The following is a 14790-nucleotide window of genomic DNA, read 5'->3' as shown; positions in this document are numbered from 1 at the left end:
GCCATTCCAGGCCTCAGTCCCCAGAACTATTTTGATGTATTTTTTTATTTATTATTTTGATGTATTGTTTTATATACGTGTTTGTTGTTTTTCTTCTGGGCTGTTAACAGCAATCAAAATGATAACATATGGTGGCCCGGTCAGACAGCATCATATTGATGTCCTCACATCACTTTCTTCATAAATATTTCCCTTATTTGTATGTGGAAACATTTTTGAAATTTGGTAATTTGTGTGAAATCATCACTGTCAATTCATTTTAATAGGCTTTACATGATTTAATGGATTTCAGCCGCTTAAATAATGTGAAATCTTTTGGAAAATATTCATGGTGTTAGAAAAAAAAGAAAAACTAATAACTGCCATTTCTAGGTTTTCAAAATGTAGAAAATAAAGTATTTCTGGACACATTTCTCTTTCATCTTACGTTTGAGGCACACATTATTTCTGACTTAATGTATATATTATCATAGCTAAGTTATTATACATGTATTTTTTATTTCCATTTGTTGTTTTTATTTTTTATTGACAGAAGTGTGACAAGGCTTGTTTCTCAGTCTGCTTGCAGTTTTATGTTTTCTGTAATATATTTCATTCACACTGTATGTTAGATTTATCTACAGAGTTTTTTCTGCTTTTGAAGACAGACTTTCAGAAGAAATACCTTTGTCATTAGTGATAGCTTGGATGAGTTAGCTATGGAAACAATCTCTAAGTAGCTGATAAGCCTTTCCATATGGTTTGGCTGTTTACATTCTGCCTGTCAAACAGGACCACAAACTAGGTCATACCCGAGTCAAATGTAGGTCAAGACATAGTCTGGTCAAGGTGCCCTACAGAATTTTCTCCCACACATATATCCACCTACAACTCTGAACTTTATGTTTGTACAAAATATGGCCCTGTACTAGGCACTGAAGCTGTGTTCTTGTGTGGCACAAACTTTCAGCGAGTTCATCGTAAATTTACTTTACTGGTTAGGTATTAGATAAGTATTCTTAATTAAATATGTAGCAGTAGGCCTATATGAAAGCAATAATCAAATATATGATTTATATAATCATATGAAATAGCATAATGTATTAGGCCATATTTGATTTGACTAGTCGATACAGCAAATTGTGAATTCAGCATTCAAAAGCAAGTTCAGTATTCCAGACAATGCATAAACATTTGTTTCATGCAGGTGTTAGAAGTCATGTGGGTATGGTATTAATTCATGTGGGTACAGGAAGCCATGTGACTGTGGGAAATCATTTGAGTAAGGTAAATCACATGGGTATATGGGAAGTGATGTGAGTGGGAAATCATGTGAGCATGGGTAGTCATCATGAGCATGGGAATTCATTACGTATGGTAATCAGCCACGTGGGTATGGATAATCTTTTGAGTGTGGTTAGGCACATGCCCATGGTTATGGAAAGCTAGGTGAGTATGGGCAGTCATCATGAGCATGGGAAGTCATTTGAGAATGGTAAGCCACAGGGTTATGTGAAATCGGAATATGGGTAGTTATATGAGGATGGCGAAGTTACATTTTTCACATAGCTGTTGCCTGGATTCTTATAATAAATATGCTGATTACATGTTTACATGTGTAGCTGCTGATAGGATTCCTGTGTTATTTTTTTTTTTTTTTTTTTTGATTGGTGTTTTACGCCGTACTCAAGAATATTTCACTTATACGACGGCGGCCAGCATTATGGTGGGTGGAAACCGGGCAGAGCCCGGCGGAAACCCACGACCATCCGCAGGTTGCTGGCAGACCTTCCCACGTACGGCCGGAGAGGAAGCCAGCATGAGCTGGTCTTGAACTCACAACGACCGCATTGGTGAGAGGCTTCTGGGTCACTACGCTGCGCTAGCGCGCTAACCGACTGAGCCACGGAGGCCCCGATTCCTGTGTTATACCATACTTTAAGCTGCTGGACATTTTACATAGTGCCAGAATTACATGTTTATTATATGTTATTTACATATCAGAACCTGCTGCTAGTATTCTGTAACGTATTACATGTGCATGTATATAGCTGCCATGATTCTGGTATTACATGTAGGTATTACATATATATAGCTGCCATGATTCTGGTATTACATGTATATAGCCTCCATGATTCTGGTATTACTTGTATATAGCCTCCATGATTCTGGTTTTACATGTATATAGCTGGCAGGATTCTGCTATTACATGTATAGCTACCAGAATTGCGATATAACTTGTATAGCTACAAGGACTTTGGTATTACCTGTATAGCTTTCAGATTCTGACATTACATGTATAGCTACCAGGATTCTGATATTACATGTATAGCTACCAGGATTCTGGTATTACATGTTTGTAGCTGGCAGGATTCCGGTATTACATGTTCATGTATATAGCTGCCATGATTCTGGTATTACATGTACATGTATATAGCTGCCATGATTCTGGTATTACATGTGTAGCTACCAGGTTTCTTATATTACATGTATAGCTACCAGGATTCTGGTATTACATGTATATACCTGCCATGATTCTGGTATTACATGTACATGTATATAGCTGCCATGATTCTGGTATTACATGTATAGCTACCAGGTTTCTTATATTACATGTACAGCTACCAGGATTCTCGTATTACATGTATATACCTGCCATGATTCTGGTATTACATGTATAGCTAGCAGGATTCTGATATTACATGAACATAGCTGCCATAATTCTGGTATTACATGTATTGCTGACAGGATTCTGATATTACATGTGTAGTTACCAGGATTCTGGTAGTACATGTATAGCTATATGGACTTTGGTAGTACGGGTTTGGTAAAGTGAAAATGAGCTCTCAGAAGGGTTGTATAAGGCCTTATAAAAATTAAAATTTTTCTACCAGAACAGAAGTTTTTCCAACAGATTAATTGGCCCTATAAAATGAACGAATCAATCAGAATCAAGTAAAATGTGCCACTTGAAAAATACTAAGCGTTAGACAAAATACAGTACACATGGAATGTAATTATAAACAGTTCCATGTATAGCTGCTGCTAGTTTGACACGTAACCTACCTATTTACTTGCAATGACATTTAGGGGATGGGTGGCTGAGATGGTTATAGCAGGCCAGCTCTGCGCAGTGACCCAGGAGCCACTTACCAATGCTGTCACTGTGAGTTTCAAGTCCAGCTCATGCTGGCTTCTTCTCTGACCGTAGGTGGGAAGGTCTGTCAGCAACGTGCAGATGGTCGTGGGTTTAGCTCATCTTCCTCCCAACCATAATGCTGGCCACCATCATATAAGTGAAATAATCTGGAGTATCGTACGGTGTAAAACACCAGTCAAATAAATAAATAAATAAATTTATGTGATGTTAAATGTAAACATGGATGTGTTAGCTACTGGATATGATGTTGCATTTATGGTAGCAGTTTATCTTAAGTAAACTGTTTCGTACTGGCCTAAACATGTACAGATACCTGTATGACAACAACCACGCAGCTTACATTTATAATTACCAGCCCAACAACTTGACCTTAGTAATGTCCTGTGACACATTTATGCAGCAAATTAAATTCTACAGATAACCCAAATGTACATGTAGGCATTCGTGAACCATGTTGTCATATATTTACCTGAACTACAGTCATTGCTATAAAATCTGCATTGTTGTTTTAACATGCTTTGCTAAACACACGATACACATGTGAACAATTAATGGTGGTATAATGAACTATGATACATATATATTTATGTCGTGCTGTAGCGGTTGGTAAAGTATATGTACATGTAGTTACCTGCGGAATTGAAGTAAATTGAGAAACAAGCTTATTTCACACTGTTTCAACACTTCAGATTGTATGGGGAAATTGACATTAAGTGGGATATTTTCCTCTCTGATATTTTGATTGATGCTCCGTCTAATAGATGATAGTCTTGCATCTTTGTACACTGTAAGCATGAACATTCGCTATTGAGGTGGATCTCCATATTCTTTCATAATTACTGCTATAAATGTTTCATGGTTGTATACCTTGCTTAACAGTGGCTGGGGTTGTTGTGTACCCAATTGCATTAATTAAGGTACCGTTATATGTACAATATCAAACACATGATTCTCGCTCTTTCTTGACTGTCCTTAGTAGTTCAAAGCTCAAAGAATAAGCTATTGTCTGCTTTTTGTAGACTTAATAATAATGAAGAACAATACAGGAAATGGAAAACTAGCACGCACATGTAGCTGTCATCTGTCAGGTGGGCAATCTCAGAAAGTGTGGTCAATTTGTGCACCCACATTATTTGTGTGAATGATGCCCTGACATTGTCTGGTTTCCTCTGACTATATATATGTGCTCGCTGTCATCGTGTAAGTGAATTATTCTTGAGTACATTATGAAACACTAATCAAATTAATACACATGTGTAAGGGCCCACGTATAACAAGTGCAGATTTGGCATAGCTGGGATGTCCTGTAACAAGTCCAGTGTTGTTCTGCACTCAGGCTCCTCGTTCTACATTTTTTAAAGTGAATGTCAGATGTCAAAATTTGACAATACAATGAAAGATTTAATGCATAGAGAGTATGCAGAGCAGCAACAAGCGTGTGATATTCTGCAAATGGTCACACATATATCTGGTGAAATATGTCAGTTTACCACAGTTTAGGGTTTTATTCTAACAAATGGTGTAAATGCTTAAATAGTAGCAAACCAATCATTATATCTACTTCTTGCTGTTAAAAACGCTATCTATATATAACTTTATAACTATATATGACAGTATTGCAGACTACATGTTACATTTTTCATATCCCATCTTCTGTGGCATATTTTCCCACTCAAGGGCTCATTTCTAATTACACAGACTTGGCCTGCATGAAAGCACTGATTGACCTGCTTTAATGTAATATTATGCATTTCTGTTCTGTTTTCAGAGGATGTGGTTTGTTGGCCAGGCGTCATTATGAACAGGTAAGAGTAATACACCTGATTGCAGTTCATCTGATGTACAGTTAGCATGGCTAGACAGGAATAATTTAGCGGTGTCAGGGATATATTCTTGCAGGTAATTTCCTACAGATGGCTGTACCTGTACAGTATATCTATTCAGCTGGATCGAGAACTTGTCTGGTAATGTCAGCTCTGTAGCTTGTCAAGATCTGATTACATTGTAGCTACATGTAGCCCTGGAATTGATTTTCCAACAGCGTCAATCAGAGTGAATGGTTCCCCAGGGGTAAGGTGTCTCACAATACGTTGGAGAGAGCCCATGTTATTAGATCTGAATACTTATCTGCCATTTCCTCTGATCAGGTTTGATATTAAGTTTGCTTCTCATCATTATGCATAAATGTCAGTTACTTCTTCCTCATAATTTGTACATGTGGAGTATATCCTTCTTGAATATCATTGTCTTATCATGCATACACAGTCATTCTCATCTCTTACCGTTGTTTGATGTGTCAGACACCGACCTACACTCCCATGTACACACAGAAAGAGTAAAACATGTATCGAAATAAACAACAATCAGGTAAATCAATTTTGGATTGGGAATACATATTTTAGAGTTTTAAGAGGAAATTACAATTCTTCATCATTTAATAGTGCATTCACCACTGTGTTGTGGCAGAGGAGTATCTGATTACCAAGGTGTACTAATTGCAAAACTTTTGAATTTCCTTCATTGGCATTCCTGCATTAAATAATACTGTTACAATGAGTACAGTTATTGGTTAGTCCAGTGTCAGCATACCATAACTGAGTACATGTATGGAATGATAATTGGTGTTTTCTGCTTTAATAATTGACCTTCCAGTGTGGCCGTGACGTAAATATGTCTGTATTTGGACCAGCCGGAGAAACTGTTGTGTTACAGCTGGATTAATGTTCAAAGTGCTAAACATGAAGTCATTGTCTTGTGACATATAAATATACCTTATACATGCGTTACAAGTATTAAGGTTACCAGAAATTACTGTTATCATGTTTGTTTTTTGTTGTTTTTTTTCAGCTTTTGGGATGCTGTGCTTGGAAATAAATACCGCAGTATTGAAAGGGTTATCCGTCAGGAAAAGGTCAGTGATGCGGAAACTGGCAGCTGCTCTGTTCCATGGGTGTAGAGCAGGCCTCTTGGACACGGTTGTGGCCATGCTGGAGGCCGGAGTGTCCTCTAACACTGAGGACCCAGAAGGTGTGAGTCCTCTGATGGTTGCTGCTGCTAGACATGGCCATCATAGTATCATCCAACTCCTGTTTACCTGGGAATCCAGTGTCCACTATCTGGGAGGTCCCCTTGGAAACACGGCCTTGCATGAAGCGGCTTCTCAGGGTTTCCTGGAGTGCTGTCGCCTACTGGTGGGGGCAGGGGCTGACGTGAATGTGAGGAATGCCCAGGAGGACACTGCGTTGATTCTAGCGGCTCACAGCGGGAACATCCAGGTAGTCAGACACCTCCTGTCCCATGGAGCATCGGTTAGGTACCGGGGCCATCACGACAGAACAGCCCTTCACGTCGCCGCAGAAAATGGCCATGTCAACTGCTGTAAGCTTTTCATCATGGCAGAAGCAGACATTGAGGCTGATGACGCATTTGGTCACACACCTTTGATTAGCGCTGCGGAAAAAGGCTTTGTGGAGCCAACAAGAGTCCTGTTGACACAGGGGGCAGACGTAAATAATGTGTGCCACAGTGCTGCAACAGCTTTGCATTTTGCCTCACAGCATGGTAATACAGAATGCTGTAAACTTTTGTTGAATTCTGGTGCAGAGATTGATGCTCAAGACATCCGGCGTTACACCCCTTTGATGATGGCGTCCATGAATGGCCACTCGGATACAGTCAGCCTCTTGGTGGAGTTTAAGTCGAATGTTAACATGGCTGCCTATAATCGGCGCACTGCGTTGCACCTGGCAGCAGAGCGAGGAAAACTCACATGTTCAAGTCTTCTTCTAGAGGCAGACTCCCAGATTGATGCTCAAGACTCTAATCTGTGTACGCCTGTTCATTTGGCGGCATCTCGTGGCCATGCAGATGTGCTGCAGTTTTTGATTGAAAGTGGATCTGATCTGAACAGAACCACAACAAATGGCAACTCACTGTTACACATGGCTGCAACCGGAGGTAATGTCCACTGCTGCAAAATGGTGATAGGCAAAGGGTTTGGCCTAGATATTCAGAACAACGATGGTGACACACCTTTAATTGCAGCCGTGAGTAATAAGCAGAGTCAGGTGGTTCAGTTCCTATTGGAATCTGGCTGTGATGTGAACGCACGAGGTCAGCACGGGATGACGGCCCTGAATGAGGCAGTGTTCCATCACTACGGCAGCTGCCAGATTGTTAAGCTACTACTGGACAACGGCGCTGATCCCGATATCCCAGATGATGTCAACACGTCACCTCTTTGGTTCGCCGTTGATTCTGGGAACCCACAGGTGATAAAACTTCTACTCCAGTCAAATGCTGATCTTGGACAGCGTTCGTCATTGTCGGAGAGTTGTGGGCCTTGTAATGCCTTGGAGCACTCAGCTCACAAACAGAACCGTGCGGTTCTAGAGGCTCTGGTGAGAATTTACAACCAGAGTGCCGTGAACATGATGAAAACCTTGCATAGCTCACCCCAGTTGCTTTCACCACAGTATTCACCGCTAGTCCGGGATCTCGTTCACTCTGTCGCTTTCTCCACCAGCCTTCTGACGGACATGTGTAGAGAGTCCATCAGGAAATCTCTTGGAAAAGGTGGACAGATAAATCAGAAAATACAAGAACTCACATTGCCAAAATCTCTTCTTAAATTTCTCCTTTTGGAAGATTTAGATGTGGAGTAACTTATGGAATACACATGATACATGAAGATGGTTTAATGGTTTCTTGTATTTGAAGTTTAGCTTCTCAAGTTTTTAAATTTTCCCCTTTTGCATTTACATTAACTGTATTGCATGTCTGAATCCTGTTGCAAGAATGCTGGGTTAGAAGAATAAGAATACTGGACTACAAAAAGGCTGATTGCAAGAGGGCTGGAGTACAAGAAATCTGGAGTACAAAACGGCTGAATTTCAAGAGGGCTGGGGTACAAGAAGACTGGAGTACAAGCTGGACTGCATGAGGGCTAGTGTACAAGACAGCTGTGTTCAGCTACCATATAAACTATAATGTAACATCGGCCAGTATTTGTCTGCTCTATGAATATCTCTTACTGTGGCATTCAGATTGTACTTCTTCAGAGAGGAAGATGATACACTCTATGCGAAAATATTTATCCTTCTATAATTTATTATGTTATTATACATGTAGTAGCATTTTTATTTGCTTGTACATTTGAAGTTAATGTAGGTTTTTTTTATGAAAATGTTTGTTTTTAAATCTTAAGCAATCTCCTGGAATGCATTGCTTTCTTTATTTTGGTGATAGACTCTTTTCTTCAACATAGGTTAATATCTAACCCTATTTTCTGGTTTGTTTGTCTTTTCGTATGTTGTTCTTTTTTTTTGTTTTTGTTTTTTTATTGTCTACACAAACTGTTCTGTGATGCTATGTTTGTGTTGTGATTTTATGATAATTCTGTTAAGTCTTTTGATCTCAAGATGTTAAATGTCTAGAACAAGATGTTAAACGTCTAGAACATGATTCAGAAACAGCAGATGGTAAAGGCATAAACATGAAGCCATCATTATGGCTGTAAGACAAAATATTAGTGGGTACTGTTTTCTGGAAAACAGGAATTGATTATTGATTGTTCAGGCATTAATGTGTATTTCAATAGTCACCAGGGGTGACCATAAAAAGAATTTCACATCTCTGGTTTCGATATAAGTTTTAAACAAAAATAGATATGCATGGCCTGACATATTTATATATTTACACCGTACAAGTAATTTGATGACTTGAAAAATGAAACAGTTAAATAATTTCATTGTTTATAATAGTGTCTTGCAATACCATTCTTATGACCTCATTAATTTTTTTCACAAATACACATACATATACACTGGCCTGTGGTAGAGTGTCTGCTTTGGGTGGCGGTACATCCAGGGTCAATCCTGGGTCGTGCCACACCTACGACTTTAAAAAAGGATGTTTTAACTTCTTCACTTGGGCGTTCAGCATGAAGGGCATAGTGCAACGACTGGTTGACCCATATCAGTATAATGGCTCTGACCGGGTGGCTTACTTGCCTTCAGTAAGTCGTCTCAGTGCGGCAGCACTACATAAGAGAGGTGGAAGTCCGTCCTGCAACAAGAAAGCACATTACATGCACTCCTTCGTCGTCAAATGACTGAAAACTTGTTAAGTACAATGTTAAACACCAAGCACTCACTGACTCCAATACATTTACAAATTTTAACTTAGCCTAATACCTTAAACATGTATGAAGTAGGTATACTGAGGCCAATTTTTGTTATGAACATGTAAGATTTGACTTACGCCTGTAAACAAAGTTAATAGGGTGGGAATGTATAAATTTTTTACTGAATTAGTCAAAGAATGTAAATCAGTATTTGATCAGATAATCTTGGAACTGGCAGAAAACAATGTTGACCTAATTTCTATGAAATTCTAATTGCGATGATTGATCTTGAGCGTATATGGCTTTTGTGGTTTTATAAAGTGAGGATCACTTTTCTTTTCTAATTTCTTCATCTTTTCACATATTAAAGGGAAAGTGTTAAGATAATTTTTATGTCATATTTACATGTATTTCATTGTAAAGATAAAACAGTATTGGCTGGGTATAAGGTGGATGCGCCATTTTCTGGGCTTGGTGAAAGGAAATAAATCATAAGTAAATGGGTGTTAAATATAGTCATTAAAACATCTTCTTAGCTTATCAGTTTCTGATAACAGAAATTGCTTTAATTCTTATTAGTGGATATGTCACCAAATATGAGTTTCAGGTGTGGATAATTTTATAACATAATTATTCAAGTCGGATTAGTGTGTTATCTTTAGTGTGAATTAATAACTATAATGTAAACCTAAAATTTCATGGAATTTTTCAACAGTGATCATCATGTTGTATTAAGCTAGTGAAAAATGCTGTGAAATGTTATGCGATTTACCATGAATACTGATAACTTTACGTGGTTTTTCACAAACTGATATCACTCGTCTGTACCACAGTTCATGCAATAAGCTGATTAGTTCATGACAGATTCCATGAAACCATGGGTGATTTGTTGATGGTATTTGTTGATTCAAATTTTGTTAATTTCGAATATAAAAAGTGGTACAAACCTAGGATATTGAAATAGTCTCCATATATTCCTCCTCACAATACACACCACTGATTAAGTCACTGTTCTTTATAATTTCCAATAAGTGTTAATTTGTAGTTAATATATATACTAACCGCTGGTCATACAGAACATTGACAAGAATTCTGTTGTGAAATTGTGTCAAAATCCACATAAGTACATGCTGGGATTAAGATAGTCTATCTTAATCCCAGGTACATGGTAGAATCCTCAGAAGAAAGCCACTGGTTTGCAAATAATTCAATTGTGTACAGGCATCTTTGTGGAAGGTATTTTGAACTTACAGCATAAACTGTCATAGACTATATGATTCATTTCTACTTTTGTACATGTTTGTTTTAGAAGAAAGTATATATTTTGTAACATATTGATGTTTTCTGTGACTGATCTTTTAATACTAATGGCGTAAGTTCACACAGGTCTGCATCACTGTCTATTACTGTATATACCTCTATATAAGCCTTCTGAGTATGCATGGACAACTTTCGGGTATCACCAGACGTATATACTAATTACACTGCTAAGGACTCTTTCGCCTTCACTCCAACTTTACCACAACAGTATTAATCTTTTTTCAGTATGTACATGTACGTATATTTTATGTACATTTTGCACGGGTGAGGAGGGCTGGGAGGATTTTTGTACATGTTATATCAAGCATTTCGTACAAGTGCAGCCTTTACCACTCCGTATAAATACATGTACCATGCATGTACGTGCGGGAGCAAACTCATGCAGATGCAAGGGCAATCTCTAGCTTCAATACGAATACACGTATAACACATGCAAGTCCTAACCTTTTATTTTCAATCTTATGGATTCAGAGACGTACTGTGTCCTCTTAAAGCTGAATTTTTATGTATGACTGTATTGATGTTAAATCCAACATTCTGGCAGTGGTGGAGGAGGGAAAACGTTAATAATGGAAGGTTAACACTCCATAAAGTGTTAGAAATTTAACACTTCACAAAACGATTGTAGTTGTTGTAATTTAACACTATGTTAGGTCAAATTAACAGTTTTCAGTGTTGTGTTCCGCATTATAAATAATGAAAGCTTTGTGGTCTATTAAACACCGTGTACCTGCAACCTGCAAACAATGATCAGGCTGCGTAGCATGTTAAAATGTGGCACTCGTACTTAACAGCATTTAACATGAGCTATGATTCTTCAACCTTTTCGTATGTTTGCAAGGTGTTTATTTAAGCATATTCTGAAAGCATTATTCTGTATAGATTGATAAAGTTATACTTTTGGTGAAGCTCTGAAATTGACCCAACAAACCAATGTTTTTTGTTTCCAAACTCAAATTAAATTGCACTAAAAGTTGCTATTTTATATACGAAAAGGTTGGGGAATTAAGGTACTATTATTTTAACACTTATATAGAAAATGTCGACACTTTAACATTTGCACTTTAAGAGAGTGGATTAAAGTTTAAAATCTTTGTTATAATTAACATTTTGTCAGTGCGAAGGATCCATTACATGATTAAGCTCATTCATGTTCCATAGATCCTCCTTGGTATAAAGGTTACCATAATATTTTCCGATTTGGTATATTGAAAGTGTATGCCATTTAATATATAGGACACACACTTCTTCATGCACTGAAGTTGATGAATATATATGCCACTCTTAATTCATAACACGTAAATATTTGCCTCAAGCACAAAGCTGTGTGCATTGGCTGAGTTGAGCCACGAAGTCCCCAGTGTATGAATGTTTCCGATAGCTTTGCCAGTGAACCTCCGAACCAATTAACCACGTATGCAATGTTACGTGTCTTTTACATGTCTGCTAAGCTATATTTAAGTACGCCGTGTTGAGTGAAGCATGGCTTTCACCCACGTATACTTTGCCACGCCCATGACCAGCTTACAAGGAATTTGTACGCGTATATAGCTATGGTATCGCTATATACTCTGGTTTATTGTATAATCTGGAATGTACCTAATGCTTGGGGGTAAATTGTACACTTACCAAACCCCGTGGAGAGTGCAATGTAACCGTTTTGATTACATGTATAATAAGTATTTCGGCAGTTTTAGCTTTCAGATCTCAGATACCTGAATAATTGATGTGTTGTTTATCCTGTTGTGTCAAGCTAAAAACTTAATATAAATTACACCAGGAAGCACAGTCAGGACAATCGTACAGCAGAGATTAAGAACCTATCCAGAAAACCACCTAAAAAACAACGAAGACTTGATTCAGTTTGTTAGTGGTAGATATATCGTGTACGAAAAAACTGAAAATCTGTGTGCCCATTTAAGGTATAGCCACAGATCCACGAGTAAACTGCACAGAAAAGATTCACATCTTAGATGCAGAAGGACATCACAGTGTACACTTATTAAATGGTTCAAAATATGTGCCCAGTTTATAGGAAAACCTTGTTTTATTCCAGATCGGTTGTGGGGGGGGGGATTAGTGTATTAGTGCCAGTGTTGCAGTGTTGTGTACCATTGGATGAGTTGTGTTAACCAAGCACTGTGTTTTATTTACGAAATAATAAACCTGTGTTCAGCACTAATTCAATACGGTTCGTGTAATTCATTTAAATGTGAACACAACAGTTTGAATGAATGAAGTCCAACTACTGTAAGTAAATGTCCATATGTTGGAATCCATGCCGCTATTGATTACTATGCCTATCTTGATAGCATAGCAAGTAATCTTACATATATACGATTAAGGCCTATACTATGACATTTCCTGAGAAAACCCACGCCGTTTTGGTCATTGTGCATAGTCGTATCGAAAATGCGATTCTTGTTTCTTCCTGAATTATTCTTGTCACTTCCTTTTCTGTTAATAGAAGATTTGCAAGATTCCTTGTTACAAGAATGGCTTATAAAAATATTGAGGTCAATGTCTTATTTGACACCTGGGATGCATGCAATATCCCAGGACACTCAGGGCGACCCATATAGAGCTGCTGGTCGCAGCTAAGAAAGGAGGCTTGGGAAATGCGTGGTCACCATGCAGTTGTGCAAGGAAATTCCGTGCTGCCGAGAATAGATACATGATATACACATGCATGTCATGACATGAATGGTGACATAACACCTAGCAGTATTGTTGAATAACAGCCCAGAAAACACCTGTATAACGCTCAGCGAGAGTTACAATTAAATTGCAGGGGATGCTATTATACCATTTTCTTGTCGGCGAGGTTGATTAAATGAAGATGGTGATATTCACGTACGATGTGGTATTGCAAGATTTTTGACGGTCAGAAATTAAACCCAGGTGTATATTTATACATGTATGCTTGGGTTTGTGCGTCGCAGTTAACAATAACTTGTAAAGCACATACGATGCCGTTTAAGTGTTGAAGTTAAAGATTTCTGTCATACATAAGGTTGTGGTGTAAAGTAAGACATTGTTTTTAGATCTGTGCTTAATCCACTGGCCAAAGTAACAGAGTTTTGGTTTAATCCAATCAAGGTGTAATGACTGATTCGACCAAAGCAAACGTGATCCTTGTATCGTGCTTAAATCCCACTGAAGCGAAGATCATGCACAAGACATCGTCGCATGAAGGTATGTCTTCAGCATGTTGCACGCTATACGTTTTATCATTCGTGCGTATTTAGTTGGCCTTGGCCGGCTTCCTTTCCCCAGCATAATCTTGTCCGCCGTCATTCTTGGGAAACAAAATATTTTTAATTGAATATACCACCTTAGACACCTATCAGCTGAACAACCATTATTATATATTATTTGAGCAAGACGAAGGGTTAAAGTGTCAAAAGAATTCACCATATATATATATATAGAGAGAGAGAGAGAGAGAGAGAGAGAGAGAGAGAGAGATAGATATGGTGAATTCTATATATATATATATATATATATATATATATATATATATATATATATATACACACACAACTGGTGGTGTCGGGATGGAATGATATTAATTCTTGTCTTTAAGCCAACATATTAAAATGGCAGTTGAGCTTATTTTCTATAGTTATTAACTATAACGTTGGTTTTAAGTTGGCAGATCTGACGAGTTTCCAATATCGCTCCTGGCAGTAACACAAACTGGTAGCAATTCTGTTGCGTGGTCTCCTGATGATATGTTTATTTGTCCCTCCCACACGCAGGCGCACCGCGACAGGCGGGAGTCCGGCGCTAGTTATCCGCCAAGACGAAAGTTCCTGTCGCAATTTCCTCATATTTATGTGAGTAAACAGCGAGGGATAGCTCTAAGGAAATCGACACTCAAAAACCATTCTGTCTGATAGACCCCCTGCCTTCTATAAATAACCAGGTATATTTGCGTGATTTATGCCAGTGGGTTTGGAGAATGGTAGAGCTGCCTTGCAGTGTATATTAACGTAATTACCATATACCAGAAAAAACAGTTGTGAAATAAATCTCTTTCTACATGAAAAGTGATGCCATTCCCCAGTGTAGCTTTTATCTAAGCGCTTTTGAGTAGAAAAGTCCTGGGGGAGAATGTGTATGTATGCACCATATGTGAGCGTTGGGAATATTATAAGGTATTCTGTAAACTGAATCGCTGCCTCTTTGTTTAACATCGTATTTC

The 14790-nt window shown here is 38.1% G+C and overlaps 1 protein-coding gene across 1 annotated transcript; it reads left to right on the top strand.

The window, feature by feature from the left end:
- The first annotated feature begins 6049 nt into the window (after positions 1 to 6049).
- On the top strand, positions 6050 to 12640 carry LOC135466260 (ankyrin repeat, PH and SEC7 domain containing protein secG-like). Its single transcript, XM_064743671.1, has one exon. The coding sequence runs from the start codon at positions 6058 to 6060 to the stop codon at positions 7801 to 7803; it is 1746 nt and encodes a 581-aa protein (XP_064599741.1). The 5' UTR covers positions 6050 to 6057; the 3' UTR covers positions 7804 to 12640.
- The last annotated feature ends 2150 nt before the right edge of the window (positions 12641 to 14790 follow it).

Source organism: Liolophura sinensis, chromosome 6 (genome assembly GCF_032854445.1).
Source record: "Liolophura sinensis isolate JHLJ2023 chromosome 6, CUHK_Ljap_v2, whole genome shotgun sequence".
NCBI lineage: Eukaryota > Metazoa > Mollusca > Polyplacophora > Chitonida > Chitonidae > Liolophura > Liolophura sinensis.
Note: the sequence above shows the minus strand (reverse complement) of the source record. Positions and strands in the feature narration are given on the sequence as shown.

What these genes read in the sequence shown, in the direction of transcription:
- LOC135466260 (XM_064743671.1), top strand. Translation starts at nt 6,058, where the DNA reads ATGCGGAAACTGGCAGCTGCTCTGTTCCATGGGTGTAGAGCAGGCCTC.